This window comes from Petaurus breviceps, unplaced genomic scaffold (assembly GCF_028583685.1).
Source record: "Petaurus breviceps papuanus isolate PSGF00001 unplaced genomic scaffold, PetGlider_PUasm1.0 90845, whole genome shotgun sequence".
NCBI classification, from domain to species: Eukaryota; Metazoa; Chordata; class Mammalia; order Diprotodontia; family Petauridae; genus Petaurus; species Petaurus breviceps.
The window spans coordinates 5,038,881-5,062,600 of record NW_027187359.1 but is presented as its reverse complement, the minus strand read 5'-3'; the positions used below and the strand labels follow the sequence as shown (position 1 = coordinate 5,062,600).

The following is a 23,720-nucleotide window of genomic DNA, read 5'->3' as shown; positions in this document are numbered from 1 at the left end:
TATTCCAGCCCCTTTATTTTACAGATGAAGAAATTGAAGCCCAGAGAGAAGGTAAGTGTCTTGTCCAAAGTCAAAAAAGGTACTAAATGGAAGTCAGAATTAAAAGTTAGGTATTCATTCCAAATTCAGCTGTCTCTAATCTTCTAGAGATTATAACTAGCATCACTGTTATTAGTTTGGTATCCTAGAGTGAGGAGACTTTTTTTTTTAACGAGAAGAGCCTTTTAAAAGATTGTATAAAAACAACTGATCGTTAAGGCTTACAAAGCATTTTACATGTTATATTTGATTCTCATGACAATTCTATGAAGGATGTACTACATGTCAGCCTACACACAGATGAGGAAATTGAGTTTCAAGGAGATTTAGTGTGTTATTATATATTCTCTTGTGGGGAGACATAGAAGCCTGGTTCAGAACTCAGATGTCAAATCCTAATAGTGGACTTTAAAACAAGAATCTCTTTGAGATGCCACTTTTTATTAAGCTAGCTCCTGAGTTCTTTGTTATGGGTTATACTTACAAGGATGTTACTTGAGTTCTGAGATCAATAGGCTATACCCCAAGATTTTAGTTATTGAGAGCTAAAATATTTGATTCAGCACTCGGGTATCTTTGGGTGGTCAGCTCTAAACATGATGTCTTTTGAGGACTGCAGCTTTGGCTTTGAAGTTTGCTCTCAATTGTATCCATTTATGACTGTGGCTGCATTAGCAGATACCTGAGGCCTAGATCAAAGGTCTTACCCTAAGACTTGTGTCTCCTAGATAACAAATCCTTATCAAATGATCTAATCTGTGCCACTTCCAGGATATAACAGACTAGGTAATGATTGGAAAACTTGAGTCCTCTTCCTTTGTTTCATTGCTCTATAAAAATCTTGTCCTAAGAATCAATAAATGGAGTTCATTGTTCTTCCTTGAACTACCCACACGGCCTGGTCATTTCTTATTCACATCTCCGGATCATGCTAAGTGCTGGACACTGAGCAGCCCACAGAATTCTCTTGTTCACTAATTGCTTCATAGAAGTAAGTCTCTCCTCCCTCTCCCCAACTGACTATAAACACTTTATGGGCTGGGATCATGTCTTACACATCTTTTATGGTCTATGGTACCTTACACAGAGCTTGGCACAAAGAAGGCACATATTGAATCCCTGCGGACTGATGAATGAGTGAGTAAATGTGACATAGGAACAGATAGTTATCCAAATACTAGTTGGCCTTCAAGGTCCAGTTTAAGTCCTGCCTGATCCAGGGAGCCTTCCTTGACTGCTGCAGCCGATACCAATCACTTTGCTGGATTCATAGCAAGTTGCTATGGACAGTTGTGTATTTTTTCTTAACACACACACATTTTATATATACATATACACATATACATAGGCATACATACATATACATGCATGCGTGTGTGTGTGTGTGTGTGTGTGTGTGTGTGTGTGTGTGTTTGTATCTTATCTCCCAGACTAGACTAGAAATTCCTTGAGGACACAGACCAGGTCTTGTACTTTTTTCTTCCTAGATCCTAAAATGCTACAGGTAGAGTGGGTGTGTTCATCCAGTGCTAAGTGGTCAAAAGATTAGAGACATTGAATAGTTCTCAATTATTTGCATTAATGGAGAGTCAATGTGATAAAGATTGTCCCAACCACTGCATAATCTATGTGCACATTCAGCAACACAGGTAAGACAGAGTTTATAGAATTATTTTGCCTTAAAAATACCTTATCCTGGCATCTAAGACCTTCTACCATTTATGACCTTAAATCATACTACTCCCCTTCACATACTCTATACTTCCAACTTAATTGGATGATCTTCCCTTGAGTGCATCCCATGCTTGCATGCCTTCATGCCTTTGCTCATGGAATTCCCCATGCTTGAAATGCTTCCCCTGTTTCCGCCCTTATCTTCAAAGCAAGAGAAAGAATATTGGCTCTGGAATCCAAGGACCCAAGTTCAAATCCCACCTCTGACAATACATCTGTGACCTTGGACTAGGCCCTTAACCTTTCTAGTCCTCAGTTTCTTTGTTTTTTAAGCAATTGGGATTAAGTAACTTGCTTAAGGTTACACGGCCAATTATTTTGTGTGGGTGTTAAGTATCTGAGGCTGGATCCAATCCTGGGTCTCCCGACTCCAGGGCCGGCACGCTTACTCACTGCTCCACCTAGCTGCCCCTAGTCCTCAGTTTCTTCATCTATAACATGAAGAGAGGTGCACTTGATGGTCTCTGAAAACCCTTCCAGCTCTAGAACAATGATCTTATAATCCACCCCTGAAAAGTCTACTTCTCTCTCAAGGATCAGCTTAAATGCTCCCACCTCTGAAAAGCTGAGCCTTTGGGGTAAGAGGGATTCTTATAGGTCAGAAAGAGGGAAAAAATATTTCCCAGCTGAAAGTGACCTCTTCCTCCTACAGACACTCAAATGTACCTTGTTTGTACCTCTCTTATGCACTTAGCATATTCCATTTTGTATTTCAAGTATGTGTATATGTCTTAACTCTCCTTCTAGACTTCAATCAATCAACAAGCATTTATCAAATGCCCACTATATGCCAAGCACTATGCTAGGTGGTGGAAATATAAGGACAAAAGTAAACAGACCCTGTCCTTGAAGAACTGACATTCTATCCAGGGAATAAGATCCCTTAAGACAGGGGCCATGTATTATCTATCTCTGCATCTACTCCTGCTCCCCTGAACCTAGCACAATGCGTCATGTCATAATAGCATTGGGAGAATGAAAATGCCCCCAGCATATTCCTTAGAAAGGGAGCAGGGGAAGGAACAAGAATTTATTAAGCATCTACAATGTGCCAGGCACTATGTTAAGCACTTGTACCTTCCCATTTGATCTCCACAACAACCCTAAGAAGTAGGTGCTATCATTAACTTCATTTTACAGTTGAGGAAAAGATAGAATTTAAGGAAATATAAGATAAAGAAACTGAGGCACAAAGAAATTAAGGGATTTGCCCTGGGTCATACAGCTAGCAAGTGTCTGTGGCCAAATTTCAACTCAAGTCTTCTTGGCTCTAGGCATCAAATCTTCATTGATAGCGGTGGTCGTTGTTATCGTTGAGTCATTTCAGTCTTGTCCAACTCTGTGACCCCATTTTGGGGAGATTTCTTAGCAAAGGTACTGGAGTAGTTTGCCATTTCCTTCTCCAGCCCATTTGACAGATGAGGAAACTGGAGCAAGCAAGGTAAAATGACTTGCCCAGGGTCATAGAGCTAGTAAGTATCTGAGGGCAAATTTGGACTCAGGTCTTCCTGACTCCAGGCCTGGAGCTCTACTCAGTGTACCACCTAACTAGTGCCATGGCCTAATCACTGTCTCTTGACTCCCTCTGTTCAAATCCTTCCTCTGACACCAACAACCTGTGTGACTTTGGGCAGGTCATTTATAATAACCTCCCTTGGCCTTAATTTTCTTATTAGTAAAATGAGGGGGTTTGGCTAGATGGTTTTTGAGGTTCCTACCAATTCTATGTCCAGGATTCTATGCTCCATTTCCAGCTCCCACTCATTGACACTGCCTTAGCTTTTGCCAGGCTCACTGATCCTTTATTCCATCACTGATGCCATTTTCTTGGAGCCAACATCACAGTATCAGTCTCCTTGTTACCTTGTACCTTTCACTGCCAATTCCCACCTTATTCATGACTTCCATTCAAGTACCAAATATGCCAGAAGTCTATTCTATAGGATGACAGCTGCCAAGAAGATGTCCAGAGTGAGAACCCAAGACTCTGAATGGTAGAACACTTCAAAAGTCATCCAAGCTCTAAGTCAGCCCTTTTAAGATTACCCTTTCCACACTGTCTGAATGGAGGAGAGTACTAAGCTTGCTCAGGCCTGTTACCATCTGGTTCCCTCCACCAAGGCTGAAAGGTACAAAGGAAAAGAAAAAAGGAATCTTTCAGCTCTCTCGAGTAAGGGTAGCTTCTTAGTCTACCTGAAAATGGAAGCCAAGCTGATCTGATTTACTGTCTCACTCCATCTGGGTTCTTGAGGGAATGAATATCTGAGTTTTCTGCAAAGAAAATGTGTCTTGTTTTGTTTGTGGCTGGGCATACTGAGGCTGGGTGATCTCCTTAAGTGAGAAGCCCACCTATAATGAAATCCCCATGTTCAGCATGCTTACAGCAACTTTGTTCACCCATAAGCAGTTTCTTTCAACTCAAGTCATAGAAACAGGATCCAGGGTCCATTTCTCACCCATTCTCTTCAACCCAATTACAGTTATACCTTTCATATGGCAGGGATTAGGGGCATGGTACCCCCATGATCTGGAAAATCTGCATAAAATTTTTTTTTGGCCCTCTCTTTGTACCAGAGAAGAAGTCTGAATTATTATGGTGTTAAAAGATAAAATATGATTCCAGCTGATACAATCCATCTTTATAACCTGACTAATTTATAATGTGGAAGTAAAAAAAAAGATAAAATATGTTGGTGTTATACACAATTATACATATAATTTATGCATTTCTGAGTTTCTAAACTTTTTCTGTGTCATCTTCTGACCTTTACCTGCTGTCTGTGGCTTCTGCAAAATTCCCATGAAATTTCTTATGTTGACCCATGATATATTGAAACCATGATGGGTAAAGTCACAATGTTGAAGGGATAATTATATTCAGTTTAACAAACATTTGGACATTCAATCTATTTGTCAAACAACAAAATTTTATTAAGCTCCCATTATGTACCATCATGGATACAAAAACAAAACAGTCTCTGCCCTCAAGAGACTTACATTCTACTAGAAGGAGGGAGGGAGAAAACCACATATACACAAGTCAATGTGACGTATATACAAAGTAATTTTGACAGGTAGATTTGGCACAGTAGATAGAGGGCAGGATCTAGAGGCAGGAAGACCTGTGTTCAAATTTAGCTGCATACACTTACTAGTTATGTGACCCTGGGTACGTCACTTGATCTCTGTGCCTTGGTTTCCTTATCTATATAATGAGGATAATAATAGCAGCTACCTCATGGGATTGTTATGAAGATAAAATGAGATAATATTTGCAAAGCACTTTGTAAACCTTAAAGTACTGTGACAATCTTAACTATTATTATTATTCATTTCAAGAGGGAACAAATGCTGAAAACTGGGGAATGAGAGATCTTGACAGGTCTTGTGTGGAAGGTGGCAATTGGGTTCATAGAACTACAGTTCATAGGATCCTGGCTCTAAAGTGGAAGGAACCTGAGAAGCAATCTGGACTAAACTCTCCATTTTATAGATGAGTATACTGAGGCTCCAGGAGGTTAAACAACGGGCTCAAGGTCACAGAGGCAAGTAAGCATCGGGAATAGAATTTGAACTCATATCTTCTGACTATAGAGCCAATGTCCTTTTCACTGAATCCCATAGGCTGAGGTGAAAAAAGGGCATTTCTCAGACTGGAGGTGGATAGAGCGGCTCTCTTGCTTGCATAAGAAGAAACGGGAACCCCTCCTATCGGTCCATTCCGAGGGAGCTTATCAGAGATGCTATAAAGTACAAGACTGTGGTTTTAGGACCCTCGATCAGTTGCTCCTCTCTTTATCTATCTGACAACCTTTATTCCTTATAGCTCCCTAGTCCTCATTCCAACCAGAGAAATATGCTTGAACACATCCTGAAACTCTTCCCCTTCAAGTCACCAAGTAGCTCTTTCCTTTCTCTTAATTTATGCCTCCATATTCTTTTCCACAAATCCTATGCATTCTTAAAAATTCCGTAACCTATCAATTGGGGAATGGCTGAACAAGTAGTTGTATATGATTGTGATGGAATACTATTGTGCTGTAAGAAATGACAAACAGGAGCAGCTAGGTGGCGCAATGAACAGAACACCAGCCCTGGAGTCAGGAGGACCTGAGTTCAAATTTGACCTCAGACACTTGATACAATTACTAGCCATGTGACCTTGGGCAAATCACTTAACCCCAATTGCCCTCCAAAAAACAACAACAACAACAAAAAGAAATGACGAACAGAATGCTCTCAGAAAAACCCGGAAAGACTTACATGTACATGCAAAGTGAAATGAGTGGAACCAGAAAACCTCCGTATACAGTAAAAGCAATATTGTATGATGATCAACTGAGAATGACTTAGCTATTATCAGAAATACAATGATCTAAGACAATTCTGAGGGATTTATGATGAAAAATGCTATCTTCAGAGAAAGAACTGATAGAGTCTGAATACGAATTGAAGCATACTTTTTCTTTACTCTATTTTTCTTGGTTTTTTTTGCCTGTTTTCTTTCACAGCATGACTCACATGGAGATATGTTTTCTATGCCTGCACATGTATAACCCATAGCAAATTGTTTGCCTTTTCAATGAAGGGGCAGGGGAGTGAAAGGAAGAGAGAAGTTAGAACTCAAAAAATTTTAAAAATAAATACTAAAAATGTTTTTACATGTAATCAAGGGAAAATAAAACATTAAAATTCAAAAATAAATAAAAAATTGTGTTTAAAATAATCCCTTTCCCAATCTATAAGAGAATAGCTAAATAAACTGTGACCCATGAATGTTAGAATATTACTATACTCTAGGAAATAATTAATATGACATGCAGAGAAGCATAGGAACACATCTCTGAACTGGTTCAAATGAACTGGTACAAAGTGAAGCAAACAGAAACAGGAAAAAAATATACACAGTGACTACAACAACATAAATAGAAAGAAGAAGGTTGCCAGAGCCTTGAACTTGTGCCTCTGGGAAGTTGAGCTCTGATAGATGAGCTTTCACCTCATATTGCCTGAAAGCACATCCCTGTATTACTTACCATCTCCATGTGATGCCACCCACACTTCAGGGGCATCTGTCTTACCTCTTCTCTCCCACCAGGACCTTGGATTTAGCCTCTAGGCAGCCAGGCTCTGATAGATTATTTTTCATCCTAGTTTGTAATGAAGCAGGCTTCCATGGTATTTCTCAGTCATTTCTACATCATGTATGAAACTACTTTCCAGCTTCTCCATTAGAATGTAAGCTCCTTGCAGAGAGGAGGCCATACATTCTTACTTGCTTGTATTTGTATTCGGAATGCTTAGCATAATGCTCAGCAGAAAGTAAATACTTAATAATTTATCTATCATACCTACCAGGAACAAAACTACCAAAACCAAATGCTATGGAATTAAATCTCTCCTGAATCACTGCCTTGTCATGGTGAAGGGGCTTGAGTATCTCAGTGAAACTATGAGCTATGCTGGACAGGGTTAACCAAGACAGGTCATAGTGGAGAGTTCAGACAAAATGTAATTCACTGGAGAAGAAAATGGCAAACCTCTCCAGCATCTTTGCCAAGAAAATCCAATGGCCAGTATTAAAATATGACACTGGAATAGCATGCCATGGCCTGCAGAGTCACAAAAAGTTTAACACAACTGAACAACAATGAAATTAAAATCACCAAGTTTGGGACCCAAAAAAGAACTATGACAAGATGCTTCTAATTAATTTTTTGGGGAGATAGTATACTATGAGTATAGAACACTGCATATAATGTCAGACTATTGTGATACATTGGCAAATTTTGTTAAACTGGGGGTTTTTGCCCTGTTTTTTTTGTTTATTTATTTGTTTGGAGGGGAAAGGCAAGGCAATTGGGGTTAAGTGACTTGCCCAAGGTCACATAGCTAGTAAGTGTGTCAAGTGTCTGAGGCCCGATTTGAACTCAGGTCCTCCTGACTCCAGGGCCAGTGCTCTATTCACTGCACTACCTTGCTGTTCCTTGCCCTGTTTTTTAAACTTTTATTATAAAGACCTGCTCTTTGGGAGAGGGAGGAAGGAGGAATACATTGCTCAATGTAGGTGATGTAAAAATAGCTATCAACAACGGATTTTTTAAAATAAAAGTAAAAAAATTATTTACAAGGCTTGTCTTCATAAAGCATTACCCAAATTGTCCTCCATGACTCCAATACTTCCTCTCTCCCCATTGTCTATTCTTCCCACATCCACAAATTCATAATACTTATATGGACTATGGGGTCTTGGAGTCAGGAAGGCCTGAATTAAAACTTAAGCTCTGCATTTACTTGGTGTGTGATTTGGAGCAAATATTTAAACCCTCTGAGCCTCAGTTTCCCCTTCTGTTAAATGAGGATAACAATGCCTACCTTTCCTATCAACCTCACTGGGTCATGGTGTTTTTTAAGACTTGAAGTGTTATATGAGACAAATTGTTGCTATAGTTTTACAAAACAGCAATAGATTATTTACGCCTGTGTTTACTACAGCTTCCCAGGAGATCCACTCCTCAGCCTCCTGCTAAAATCCAGAGCTCCTGGGACTTGTAGAGTTCTGCCTCTTCCTTGCTGAAAACACAGATACCAGTCCTTTATGGCCTGGACTCAAAGAGGGAATAAAACCTAAAAGACAGAGATCATACAGTCTCCGCCTAGGATCACTCATCACAACCCTGTCTTAGAGGGCTGTTTGTGTTGATTTCTTTGTCCCTGCATGTCTTTTCTTACCTCAGAGTCTGAACTCTCCTGCTTACTTAGAATCCTACTTTCTGCTCCTTTCTCTTCTTCTGCACGATTCTATCTAGACATAAAGCATGATGGTTCATGAGAAAATTGTACTGGAAAGTGTCCTGGAAGACATCTCTGACTACTATTTACTAGTAGTTATGTAACATTAGGCCAGTCACTTAATCTCTCTGAATTTCAATTTCATCATTAGCAAATGAGGGCATTGGACTAGATGATCTCCTAAATTCCCTGCCAGAACACAGTATGATGTTCATAAAACTATTTTTCTATATTAATGAGCTCTTTCGTTCCTTTATTTTTTATACAATTATTACTTTAAAATTTTTTCATTCTTTTTATATTTTTAACATTATCTACATTTCCCCCTCTTCTAGAAAGTAATCCTATATATATGTGTGTGTGTATGTATATATATGCACATACATATATATATGGGATAACAAATGGAGAAACAAAATTCAGTGAAATTAACCAATAAATCAAAAAAGTGAAGCTTTATGTGCAGTGTTTCATACGCATAGTCCTCCACATCTGTATAGAAGCAAGTGAAGGTGCCATGATATGAGCCATTTTCTATACCCAAAGACATGATGATGTTCTTGACATCTGTCTAGCCAAAACTCTCATTCCTGGTCTCTCTTGGACTGCCATAGCCTGCTATCACTCAACACAAACTCAGAGTCATCCTTAACTTTCCCCTCTCTCTCATCTCTCATCTCCAGTCATTTATTTAGCCAGTCTTGTTTCCTCCTATCCATCCCCTTCTCTTCACTCACACATATATATGGTCCTAGTTCAGTCTTTCATAACCTCTCACCTAGACTGTAAGAGAGTAACAGTAATCTAATTGGACCCTAAATTCAAATCCCTGCTCTTCTACTAACTAGCCTAGGCTTGCCTAGCATCATTTGTATGTGAAATAGAGAATTATAATAATAACTATTGGCTTTGCAGGTTGATTATAAGGATCAAATGATGCAATGTATATAAAGTGCTAAGTAAATCTTAAAGTGTTTTATAAATGTCAGCCACTGACATTAGCGATACTCAAATAAGATAATGTACACAAAATGCTTTGTTAACTTTAAAAGCTTATGGATCCCTAGCTGCTGTGTATAAATGTCAAAACATTTATGCACAGGTAGCTTCCAGACAAAGAATGAAGAGGGCGGAAAGGATTTCATTAACAGTTAGAAAGAAAAAATACTGAAAAATTCCTTCTGTTGTTTGGGGGAAAGTAAAACATGGAATTCTATAGTTCCTAGGTAGAATCTTTGCATTTTCCCCATAGAGACAACCTAGAAAATTCACTGAGCAGGAAACTGGAGAGAGAGATATCAAAACTTTGCTTTTGCTGACAATTCTTCCTTGTGGTAGTCAAATGAGGGAGCAATTAAAGAAGAGCAGAATTGGGGCTAGAAAAGCTGATAAGGCTAATTTAATGCTAAGCAACTGCAAAGCGAGGACAGGTCAGAATAAATTACTTGAAGCTGGGTTGGGGCAGGGCAGGGCAGTAGGAAGATTTTTAATAAAATTTTAACCAAGAGAGTGAAAATAAGGCTTCCTTTTTTTTTTAAGAGAAAGAGGGAAATTACAAAAAATGGTGAATATAGGTAGGCTATATCCTTTATCTCAGTCTTCTGAATTTATTCCTTTTAAAAGTCTGCCCTAAATATAATCATTAAACTCCTAAGTTCAAATCTGGCCTCACTTACCAGCTGGATGACCTTGAATTAGTCACTTAACACTGTTTGCCTCAATTTCCTCGTCTGTAAACTGAGCTGGAGAAGGAAATGGCAAATCACTCTAGTATCTCTCCCAAGAAAATCCCAAATAGGGTCTACCAAGAGTCAGACAGGATGGAACAACATCATTTCCAGGCTCCTTGCTAAGCACTTTATAAATATCTCATTTGATATCAATTATCTCATTTGATTCTTGCAACAGTCCTGTGGGGCAAGGCGCTATTGTGTTCTCCATTTTACAGTTGAGAAAACTGAGGCAAACAGAGGTTATGTGACTCACCCAGGATCACACAGCTAGTGAGTGTCCAAGGTCATATTTGAACTCAGGTCTTCCTGATTTCATGCCAGAACTCTACCCACTGAGCCACCTAGCTACATAATATGACTTGGGGGCTCTGCAAAGAACTCAAGAGCAGTGGGCCACAGATTAGAGATCCCTGTGCTAGGTGATCTTTAATGGTCCTCTCCACCTTTGATTCTCTTCTAAATACTAATTATCAAAGAAATCCCCCTCACCCACCCACACCCACCCCTGAGAGTTCCCTATGCCTGATGAAATCACAGGGTTGGCCCCTATCTCTGCTGACTTTTTGACTTTGTATTCCTTGCGCCTACCACAATGCCTGGCATGCAGTCAGTGGCTAATACATACTTGTTGAATGATTATTATTCATGATTATTTTATGTGAGGGAACAGTCATTAGATGGGCCAAGGACATAGGACCTTGCCTACAGGTTTATGAGTGTGTGTGCATGTGTGTAGGTAGCCTTACCTGCATTTGGTGATCAATTCATTGACCACTCACCCTTTCTCCTACTTACTTTCTCAATCATTAGCCTTCTCAAGTACAGTTTCCACCCCCAATTCTTACTCATTTACCCATTCTATTACTGACCCAGATACTGTTTGAATGAAATAGATTAATTACTCATCACAGGCAAAATAACACAGCTTGGTTTGATGGAAGGAGTATTTGATTTGGAGAGCACTTTGACTTTGGGTCAAATCTTCTCTCCACTACTTACTGCCTCTCTGACCTTGGGCAAATCCCTCAACCTTTCTGGACCTCAGTTTCCCATCTGTAATGGCTAGATTAGATGACATCCATGGATCCTTTTGGATCTAAATTTATGATCTGCTTACACAGCTAATAGCACTTAGCTTTTCTACAGTTGAAACATGATTTTACTCAGCAAGACTTAATCAGAAATCTTCCAAGCTTTTTATATGTGGTATGTTGTTGTTCAATTGTTTTTCAGTCATATCCAACTCTTCATGACCCCATGTGGGGTTTTCTTGGCCAAAAAAAAAATGCTGGAGTGATTTTCTTCTCCCGCTCATTTTGCAGATGAGGAAACAGGGGAAAACAGGGCTAAGAGACTTGCCCAGGGTCACCAAGCCAGTAATTGTCTGAGGTCAGATTTGAACACAGGAAGAAGAGTCTTCCTGACTCCAGGCCTGGCATTCTATCCACTGAGACACCTAGCTGTACCTAGCCATTTGGTGCATGGTAGCAACTTAAACACTTGTTCCTTTCCTCTCCCAAACCCATTTTGTTGCAATGAATATATAATTTGATTATCATCTCCTTGTAGAGCAAAACAAAGACATAGAAATGGTAGTAATAGAAGTTGAGTAAGAGAATCTTAAAACAAACCTGTTCTAGCCCCAACCTCCCCTGCCCCATTTTAAAGATGAGTGAACAGAGAAATGGAGTGGCTTGTCTAGCTTACTAATTAGTGAAAGATCCTGAACTAAAATCTAGCTCTCCTAACCCTACAGCAGAATTCTGTTTCCTGTTATGTTGTCTTAAGTACATATTTTTCAAGGTACATGTGGACATTACATATCTCATGGACATTCATTTAACTTCAGAAAGGATAGGTCTGGCATCACTTTCACTATGTTCGGACAAGAAGAAACATGATTTCCTTTAAGTCCCAAATAAAATCCCACCTTCTACAGGAAGCCTTTCCCAACCCTTCTTAATTCTAGTGCTTTACCTTTGTTAATAATTTCCTTTTTAATCCATATATATCTTGCTTGTACATATTTGTTTGCATGCCATCTCCCCAATCAGATTGTAAGCTCCTTGAAGGCAGAGATTCTCTTTTCTCTTTTTGGATCCTTAACACTTAGGCTGGCACATAATAAATGTCAACTGATTGATTTAGGGTTAGAGAATGGAGAATTGAACTTAGTGATCCAGATACCCAATAATTTTTTTTTAAGAAATCTGAGTGAATGCCCTGCTCCTTACCTTTCAGGGTGACTGAGACACCCAAATAGGCCCTGCCCCACCTCCACCCCCACCTCTTTCGGGCTCTGCTTACCGAATTTGTGCCTAGGATCTGCAAATTGGGCTTCTCAGACTCCAACAGTTTGGCCACCATCTTGAGGAAGCTTTCTACAAAGAGGTTGATGCTCTGACAATGGCAGGCCATAAGCAGCTGGTCCAGAGCCTCCATTGCAATGCACACATAGCTGGGGAAAAGAAACATCATGGATATTGTTGCAGTCTAGATGCCCTATGCAATGCCTCAATAGACTTTGTCCTGGTCTTAGAAGCCTGAGGAAGCTCTGAGGAGACAAGAGGCTCAGGTCTTCCTATTCCAACTCCAGTGAATAAGACAAACTATTTGATAAGGATGCACAGGGGACAGGAGTCAGAACCATTAACCCTGAATGTCTTCCAAGGTCACTTGGTACCTTAAGACTAAACACCCCCATTTCCTTCAGTCCTCATATGATACTTACTCAATACTTTTCACCATCCTGGCTGCCCTCCATCAATTTATCAATACTCTTCCTAAACTATGGCACCCAGAACTGAGCACAATACTTCAGATGAGACCTGACAAAGGGACTTTCACCTCTAGTTACTAGAATCAGAGGTTAGAGTAGGGATGGACTTAAAGAGATGATATGGTCTTTTGTCTTTCAATTGTGTCTAATTCTTCACAACCCCTTTTTTTGGGGAAGAGGGTTCTTGGCAAAATATTGGAATGGTCTGCCATTTCCTTCTCCAGCTTATTTGACAGATAAGGAACTGAGGCAAATAGGGTTAAGTGATTTGCCCAGGGTCACACAGCTAGTAAGTGACTGAGGCCAGATTTGAACTCAGGAAGATGAATCATCCTGACTCCAGACCCCGTGCTCTATCCACTGCATCTGTCCATGATATGGTCTAGCTCCCTGCTTTCAGGTAAGTCAAATATTATTGCCATTTTACAGATAATATAACTGAGGCTCAGAGATGTTAAAGTTTCCTATAATCCTAAATGCTACACCTAAAGTCACGTAGCTAGCAAATTATTTGGAGGCAGAGACTAGGATTCGGATCTCTTGATTTTTAGTGCAATCCTCTTTCCCCTGTATCACTTAACTAGCAGACTGATATAAATGCTTAATCCCGGAGGCAAGAACTAGCTATTAATCATACTCTTCTTCCCTCTCCAAGCTGTGCCCCCTACCTCCCCTAGGCCTCCTCTATAATAACCCAGAAACCTCTTCATCTTCATGGACTTCACATATGGGACATACCCTTCAACCCTGGGGACTCTCTATCAGAACCTCGACTTTAAGGAGAATCTCCAGGCCAGCATGTCTTTATTTATCTCTAAGCTGCAGCAAACTCTTGAGATTTTCTCTACAAATGCCCCCACTCAGGTAATTTCACCTCCACTACCATCCCCTTTTCAGTTTTCTTTTATGTATTACCCCCCTCCTACCCCATTAGAATGTAAGCTCTTTAAGGGTAGGAAATATCTTTCTTTATCCTTGTATTTACATTTTCAGAGTTTAGCATAGTGTCTGACACAAGTAAGTGCTTAAAAAATGTTTGTTGACTTGATCTGTTGACTTGGGAAAATATAAGAAATATGGAATCAAACCAGTTAAAGAGTGTGTGTGTATGTATCTGAATTTATATAGTGCTTTAAAGTTTGCTACCATATATTATCTCACAACAATCTTAAGAGGAAACTACTCTAAATAGTATCATCCCCATTTTACAGATGAAGAAAAGGAGGTTGCAAGAGTTTAAGTGACTCATTTAATCCAATAAACATTTATTAATCACCTACTATGTGCCAAGTAGAGGCAGCTAGATGGTTCAGAGGATAGAGCACTAGATCTCGAATCAGTAAAACTGGATCTCGAATCAGTTCAAATTCAGCCTCACAGACACTTACTAGGTGGGTGACCCTAGCAAGTCACTGAATCTTCAGTTTCCTCTACTGTAAAATGGGGCTAACAATAATACCTACTTCACAGGGCTGTTGTGAGGATTAAATAACACAATATTTGTTTCTGTGGTGTACAATTTTCCCCCTATTCCTGTACTTAGCACAGTAGCTAGCACACTGTAGGTGCTATATAAATGTTTACTTCCTTCTCCTTTCCTCTTCCTCACCCCCTTAAGTATCTAGCCCAAGGTGACAGGTAATTAATAACACGGCTGGTATTTGAATTCATGTCTTCTGTCTCCAAATCTAAATATTTTAGGGACAGGGAAGTTTTCATACTGTTCTACCAAATTTAGCCACTCAATTTTTAAAATTAAGGGAAAAAATGCACACACATTTTTTCTGCAACTCAAGGAAGGGGGAGAAATAAGAGAAGAAAGGAAGGAGAGGAAATTATCGGATGAAAGGATCCTAGCTCTAGAGCAGAGAGAGCCCTCTGAGACCATAGAATCTAATTCTTTTATTTTACAGATAAGAAAACAAGCCCAGAAGCATTAAAAGACTTGCCCAAAGCAATAAAGAGGGCAGCAAAAAGAGTGAAGTGGATTACAGCATGAGGCTTGGAGTTTGGAGGACTGGAGTTTAAATCCAGCCTCAGAAGCTTCCTAGCTGTGCTACTCTGGGCAAGTCACTTAATCCTATTTGCCTCAGTTTCCTCACCTAAAAAATGAGCTAGGGAAGGAAATGGCAAACTACTCCAATATCTTTGTCAAGAAAACTCCATGGGGGCAGGTAGGTGATGCAGTGAATAGAGCACCAGCCCTGGAGTCAGGAGGACCTGAGTTCAAATGTGACCTCAGACACTTAACACATTTACTAGCTGTGTGACCATGAGTAAGTCACTTAACTCCAATTGCCTTGCCTTCCCCCTCCAAAAGAAAAGAAAAACAAAAATTCCATGGACAGAGAGGCCAGCAGGGTCACAAAGCATTGGACACAACTGAACACAAAGGTAGTAAATGGCAAAGTCGGGATTTGTACCCAGGTCCTCTGACTTCAGGGCTAACTCTCTTTCCATTGTACCCTGCTCTGATGTGTTCCCAATTAGTTCCTAAAACCTATAGATCAGAAGAAAAATCATCATCTACAAGACATTCTTCCAGAGTTCTCCAGTTTCAATTTTCTTCAAGTCTACAACGCATTGCTTTTCTGGCTCTGATTCCCATATCTATATTTATCTGTCTCACCAAGGACTGAGAAATCTGGTCAAGCAGTTAGTGATGGGAGGCAGCATGGTACAGACACAAGCTTGGGAAAGGGGGAGTCCACACCCCCGGGACTTCCTTCCCCTATTCCTGGCACTCCTACTACCTTCTACGTTCTTTGGTGGACACTAGAGATAGGAAGGCAACGAGCTTATTGGGAGATATGATACATGCTCACATAAGTGGATACAAAATAGGTAAAAAATAATACACAGTATTTAGTAAAGTCCCATATGATGATCACATGGATCTTCATAGCAACCAGACTGAAATAGTCCAATTCACTTAAATTCCTAATTCTTAGCACTGGCACCTGCTATGGTTACCCTTCTCCTGCCCCAGCCCCAATCTCTGGAAGCTCAAGTACCACTTTCTACAGGAAGCCTTTCCTGTTGCTGATGCCCTCCTTCCCTCAAGGGCATCATATTTAATTGTTGCTTAGTCATTGTTTTCAGTGATGTACAATTCTCCATAACCTCATTTGGGGTTTCCTTGGCAGAGATACTGGAATGGTTTGCCATTACTTTTTTCAGCTCTCTTTACACATGAGGAAACTGTAGCAAACAGGGTTAAGTGACTTGCCCAGAGTCACAAAGCTAGTGTCTGAGGATGGATTTGAACTCAGATCTTACTGATTCCAGACCCAGTGTTCTATCCACTGCACCATCTCACTGCCCAATTTAGGCAGCTGCCATCTGTAAAATCAAGTAATTCTTAACCTTCCTCTGGAGAACCAGAGTAAAGGAAACCCTCAAAGAAATGCATCATGATAAAAGGAGAAAGGCTAGTCCAGGGTTGGGGAACCTCAAGGTCACATGTGATCTTCTAGGTCCTCAGGTACAGCCTTGTGACTGAGTTCAAGTTTTACAAAACAAATCCTTTAATAAGGTTATTTATTCTGTGATGCTCAAATTCAGTCAGAGAGCCGAGCTTGAGGACCAAGGGGATGACATTTGGCCTCGAGGTCACAGGTTTCCTACCCTTGGGCTAGTTATTTGTCAAGGACAGTCTGCGTGTCCTTCTGGTATGCTTGTAATGTCAAGAAAAATCAAGGAAAGTTCCCAGTATCCTGGTTATACTTTTCTATATTCAATATCTGGAAGAACATGAACAAGAGTCATAGAGAATGAACAGATATGGATGGGTTGTGTTCTTCCCCGCTGCATCACCAAAGGGAACATTCACATTGTTTTGATCATAGAGGTGTTTGATAATTGCTAACCAAAGAAATTCTGTGCTCAAATTGAATGGAATGGAGGAAGCATCCAGGTATGACTTGGTTTCTTCATCTCTCAACCACATTTCTAGCTTGGAGGGCTTCCTGAGGACCAGGTAAGGGTTGCTTAATTTTTGTCTTCATATCATCAGATCCCAGCATAAGCCTGGTCCATAGTACAGGAGGTACTCAATCAGTGCTTGCTGATTGACTAATCATTGATCAGTACTCAGTTTGACCCTATGTTTCCCTTCGGAGGGCTCAGTAGAAAAGTCATCTTTCTTATTATTAGCCCTTTCTCCCAGGCAAAAGCTCAAGATCAGGGCTTGGTAGGCAAGCAGAAGAAGTTAAAGCAAAGCTAGCCTGGCCAGCCTGGCTTCTTGGGCTGAATTTTCCAGGGTTTTAATCTGTCTGCCTCAGATTCCTCATCCGTAAAAAGAGGATAATAAGATCATCAACTCACCAGGGTTGCTGTGAAGATGAAATACTACTTGTAAAGCACTTTGCAAACTTTAAAGTGCTATAGAAATGCTACCATCATCCAGAGAAAGAACTGAGTTTGAACCCAGATTGAAGCAAACTACCTGCTCTTTTTCTTGTTTGGTTTTCCATTGTTCATTCTGTCTGATACAATCCTTCTTTATAACCTGATTAATGCCTAATGTGAAAGTATTTGCAGATACTATACTTGATTGTATGCCACCATGGGGGGGGGGAGGGAGAAGGGAGAGAAAATTTGAAACTCAAGGAATTGTGGAAATGAATCTTATAAACTAAAAGTAAACAAATTAATAAAGACCAAAAAATAAAAAAAAAAAGAAATGCTTTATTATTCTCCTGTGGGTCAGGGTCTTCATATCTCACATTCTTTGGATCCTAGGCTAAAGAATGGGTTGTGGGAATTCTGATGACATCTAACAGGGGTTCTTAACCTTTTTGTGGGTTCTGGATCCTTTGGGAGTCTGGTGCAAAGTCTCTTCTCAGAACAGCATTTTTAAATACATGGGATTACCAGTCAAAATGAGAAGGAAATCAGAAATGGGGCAGGGGGAGGGAGGTGAGGAATTTACAGCAAATTTTTTTGATAAAAGAGTCATTTCTCAAACATATTGGGAATTGAGCCAACTATATAAAAACAAGAACCATTCTCTAATTGATAAATGGTCAAATGATATGAACAGGCAGTTTTCAGAAGGAATCATTATTATCAATAGTCATATTAAAATGCTCCAAATCACTAATAATTAGAGAAATGCTCATTAAAACAGCTCTAAGATAGCACCTCACACCCATTAGATTGGCTAACATGACAGAAAAGGAAAATGACAAATGCTAGAGGGGATGTGGAAAACAGGCACAATAATGCATTGTTGATGGAGCTGTGAACAATTTGGAACTATGCCTAAAGAGCTATAAAACTGTTCATGTAACTTTGACCCAGCAATACCACTACTAGGTATGTACACAAAAGATAAACCAAAAAAAAAAAAAAAAAGGAAAGTGACCCATTATTTACAAAAATATATCTAGGAGCTCTTTTTGTGATGGTAAAGAATTAGAAACTGAGGGGATTCCCATCAATTGGGGAATGACTGAACAAGCTATAGTTTATGATTGTAATGGAATACTATTATGCTGTAAGAAATGATGAGCAAGATGATTTCAGAAAATCTTGAAAAGACTTACATGAGCTAAGGCAAAGTGAAGTGAGCAGAATATTGTACACAGTAACAGCAATCCTGCAATGTTAATTAACTCTGAAAGACTTAGCTACTCTGATTGATACAATGATGTAAGAATTCCAAAAGATTCATGATGAAAAATACTATCCATCTCCAGAGAGAGAATTGATGGACTCTGAGAGTAGATTGAAGCATTTTTTTCTTGCTTTTTTTCCCCACAGAATGACTAATATGAAAATGTTTTACATGAATTCATATGTAAAATGAGTATTGGATTTTTTGCCTTGTCAATGGTTGGGGGATGGGTGGAGGGAGGGAGGGAATTTGAAACTGAAAATTAAAAAAGAAAAATGATTTAAATAAATACATTGGATTACAAAGAAAACTAATCATATTGAAATGCATTTATCAAAATATTCTTTTAAAGATATATCCACAGACTCCCAATAAGGCACATTTGAGTAGGAGAAAGTCCCTATAATACAACAAAATATTCATAGCAGCACTTTTTTGAATAATATTTTACTTTTTCCCAATTACCTGTAAAAACAATTTTCAATTTTTTTTTAATTTTGAGTTCCAAATTCTCTTTTTCACCCCTTCCTATCTCCCTAAGATGGCAAGCAATTTAATATAGATTATACATATGCAATCATGTAAAACACATTTCAATATTAGTCATGTTGTGAAAGAACACACAGACCAAAAAAAAAAGCCTCACAAAAAAAAATTAAGTGGAAAAATAGTATGCTTCAATCTACTTTCAGACTCCATCAGTTCTTTATCTGGAGGTGAATAGCATTTTTCATCATGAGTCCTTTGGAATTGTCTTAGATCACTGTATTGCTGAAAATAGCTAAGTCATTTATTGCTGATCATCTTACAATTCTGCTGTTCTACGTACAATGTTCTCCTGGTTCTGCTCATTTCACTTCATGTCAATTCATATAAATCTTTCCAGGTTTTTCTGAATTCATTCTGCTCATCATTTATTATAGCACAGTAGTATTCCATTACAATAATATACCACAACTTGTTCATCCATTCCCCAATTGATGGACATTCCCTTAATTTTAATTCTTTGTCATCACAAAAAGAGCTGCATAGTAACACTTTTTTTTTATGATAGAAAAGAACAGGAAACAAAGAAAATGCCCATAAAATGGAGATTGATTAAACAAGTTAAGATACATGAATATAAGGGAATATTACTGCTCTATATGAAATGAAGAATATGATGATTATAGAGAATCATGGAAAGACTTACATGAAATAAGTGAAATAAGCAGATAATATACACAATGACTATAATAATGTAAATGGAAATCACAATCACAAAATAATAAAAAACAAACGTTACAAAACCATAAAGAATAATAATGGCTTCCAAGAAGAGATGTGAGGATATCCCACCCCATTCTTTTGCAGAGGTGGGGAGATTCACAAATGTGGTACACTGTATATATTTTAATACTTTTTTCTATGCATTGATGAGTTTTTTTTCCTCTAAAAATATTATTTGTTACATAGGAAGGCTCTCTGGGAAAGAGAAGGGCAGGGAATATTAGAAGAAATTTTGGTGACATAAAAAAACCCTAAAAAATATCAGTAAAAATATATTTATTCCTGAGCACAAGGTGCTCAGCAGTTAACCCTCACACAGTGTGTGGACAGATTCAACTTACTAAATACAAGTATTCCTTTTAGTGATACTAAAATTACTAAATTTTAGTAATTTGTGCTAGATTTAGTATACTAATTTCATACTAAATGTCTTATTGCTGCTGTCTCTTGGCCTGTGGCTATTAGATTACAGAGTTAGGTTCTCACAAAATGATAGGAAAGATGAGAATATAGGACAGTCCTGAACTCTGGCTGCTTTGTATTCTTTCCCATGAAAAATATCTTCCTTCCCCTCCATCCCCCACCTGCTGCCCATAATTTATTATAGGCTGCCTAATGCACACCTGCCCTTCACCATATATTCCAGCTTCCACATAGAATGTAGGAGCAGGTGTTCCTACTGCTAGAGTAGCTCAGTGACTCAGGGAAGCAGCAGGAGAGGGGAGAAGGAGGTATCTCTGCTGACTAGTTGTTAGAAAGCCTTGAATCTTCAGTCCGTCCAATCAGCTACTGAATATCTCATCATCATCACTATCAAAGGCATCACTAGGCAAAGGAATGAGCCTTAACTTTTGACCTTTCTTCTTCAAGACTGCCCTTAAACTTTGGGTAGGAAAGCATAGGGAAGGACAGAGAAAAGACAACAAAGAGGGCCAAGGCTAAGTAGATTCCTCTTCTCCAAATATTCACACCTCAGGTCCCTGGTGGAAAAGGGAAGGGGACTTCAAATACATGGACATTTGAAAGGCAATTTTTAAAAAGTTTCATAGATGCCTTTTGTTTTTATATCACAAGTCATTTCTGACCTTAATTCACTCCCTTACCCTCACTTCCAAACTGAACCCTCACTTGCTGGGATTCTTTTTGAACCATACCTATGATTTCATTAGTATACAGAACTTCTACCATGAAAACTTCCTTCACCAATGCAACTCAACACCTGTTCTTCAATATATAGTCTGAGAGACTGCCTAGGGTCAGAATCAGGAAGTGAACTTAAGTCTTCCTGACTCTAAAGTCTCTATTACTCCATGGCTGCCACCACAAATATTTGTTGTTTTTACCCCAAGGACCAACCCCAATCACATTGCTCTTAATATCAAGTGAATGGTTTTGAATTGAGAGACATAATTACTAATAACCATTGATTTAAGGAGATCCAGAGTTCCCCCTTTTCTAAAGTCCTGATAACAAAAGTTCAGTCTCTTGAAGGATATTAGTGATAATGAGATTGGATTAACTTTCTTAACAATGTTGTTCAGACCCCACCCAGGTGGAGAAGCCATTGTCTCTACACAGGTTTGGGTGGGGATAAATTCTTTGAATAGATTGCCCAACCATGGGTGGTAGGGTGGTGGTGGTCTGGGTATAGGGATAGTCTCTCTTTGACACCAGCCACTCTCAGTCCCTCTTTATAATATTCATTGTCATTAACTGTTAACCAATCAAAGTTGATTACCACAATTGGAAACACCCTTCTTCCAAGGGTTATATAAGCCACAAGTGTGAAGTATAAGCCACAAGTTCGAAGTAATGATTGCCTTTGGCATTCAAGAATACCACTGGCTCTTTTACCCAGAAATTATGCCTCTTGAACTTTTTAAACATCACAGAATGCCGACTTGGGATAAGGAAATTTACAGTAAAAAAAAAAAATTGAAGGCATTGGTTTAAAATTCCCTGGGTAGGTTTTTTTTTTTTTTAAAGAGATCTGGGCCATCTGAATCATCCCCCAGAGTCCTTATAAATTTCAAGAAGGCAACGAAAATTATTGTTAATTAAATGTTGAATGCTTACACTAGCTAGCATGCTGTCACTTTTCTTTATGTATTCTAAGTACGGTTTACAACACATCAGGGGCCCTCATATAATCAATACATATCTACATTTATGCCCATTTTATTAGACTGTGAGTACAAATGCACTCTTTTAAATGATAATTAGGGTTTATAGTTGCTCTATCTTTGCATTTATGTTGGTTGTATTCATGATTTATTTGATGCAGAAGTCTTAGTCATGAATGCAACCTCCAATTACAATAATGTTTCTATGGAGAAATAGGATTTATGTTTTACTTTCCAGGAACTAATATTGGAACAAGATGGAAACTATTTGTGTAGTCATAGGAATGTAAGCTAGGAAAAAAAAGGAAAGGAAAGATAGGGACCAAGATCTAGGGACAGATATAGGGTTAGACACTCAGAGATAGGGAAAAATGAACAGTATTGGGGAGGGGGGGGAGGAAGGACTGATTTCCACTTCAGGAGACTGGAAAATTCTGCTCCCCATTCATGAAATGGCCTTCGTATTTATTAAATTGATAGCCCACTTAATTAAAGAGGGAGAACTCCCCTAAGAATTGTCACTTCAAGTATACCTACCAAAGACCCTATATGTCCTAACACCTTTGTCCAGGTTACTTATTCCATTCCAATCATCTTCACCTGTAGGGATACTGTCCCTCTGGCCGATTTTGTGCTTGCCACCACCCCTACAGCCACTGCTCCCCATTCTTGTTTCCCAATTCTCAATTTTGCCAATGTCAAACTCTTGCCAATTTTTCCAACATTGTCAAACTCTTACTTCCTTGAATCTTCCCAGTTTCCTCCACACACTGACAATGTTGAGTGGGATATATAGTCACTCCTCTACACACGAATTTATAAAAAAAATCTTGAGCCCCAGTGTAATAGCAGGGAAGAAACAGCAATCAACATTTTAAAAATTAAATACTATTATTTCAATTTATAATCCCTTTGTGCTTCTTGCTAAGACATAGATGAGTTAACTGAACTCCTAAGACAATCAGATGAAGAAGAGCAGGTTTAATAGGGACAATATAGCAAATCTGGGTCTCAGTGGGCCCAAGGTACTCTCAGTGAGAGCTATATACATGGGGTGGGGAGGAATGCTAAATGATACAATCAACAGGAAGACAACTTCTCTTTACCCTCAAGACCTCATGATAGAAATAAACACTAACCAATGTTTGACTTAAGAGATAGCTAACCTTAATCCCAGGTCAGGCCCTGCTGGTGTATCTTCAATGAATAATTGAGAAGTATCTGATAATTTTCATGAAGTGCCCTGACACTGTGGCTCTAACCATATTTTATTAAGAAATCAGTGCTCCACCTCCTCGAACTGCTTACCCATATCTATGTCGGCCTACATCACGGATCAGCCTTTCAGAGAGGTAGGCACCAATCCGGTCTAGCTTTTCTGGAGCCGAGAGGGCATAGAAGGTCAGCTTCTCCATGTTGGTTTTCACGAGGCCATCCTATAAAGACACAGGCAGTACATGGTCATACCTACCTTGCCTACAGCTAGGAAAGTTCTTGAATCAAAATGAACACACCATTGGGTGATAGATTGAAATATGACAGAATATCTCACCACCTTAGCAATGACTTACAAAGTCTGGAATAGGGTGAAGCAGTGTAATGAGAATATCATAATTCCTGGAGTCAAGGCT

The 23,720-nt window shown here is 39.1% G+C and overlaps 1 protein-coding gene across 1 annotated transcript in view; it reads right to left on the bottom strand.

Annotated features, from left to right (window-relative positions):
- Positions 1–23,720, bottom strand: part of EFR3B (EFR3 homolog B) — a 128,567-nt gene that overhangs the window by 41,645 nt on the left and 63,202 nt on the right. Inside the window, exons 3-8 of the mRNA XM_069071990.1 lie at positions 23,398–23,525; positions 12,586–12,756; positions 5,349–5,384; positions 5,120–5,147; positions 2,212–2,226; positions 957–970 (exon numbers count right to left, since the gene is read on the bottom strand). Of these exons, the coding sequence (XP_068928091.1) occupies positions 957–970; positions 2,212–2,226; positions 5,120–5,147; positions 5,349–5,384; positions 12,586–12,756; positions 23,398–23,525 (392 nt within the window). The remainder of the gene's footprint in view (positions 1–956; positions 971–2,211; positions 2,227–5,119; positions 5,148–5,348; positions 5,385–12,585; positions 12,757–23,397; positions 23,526–23,720) is intronic.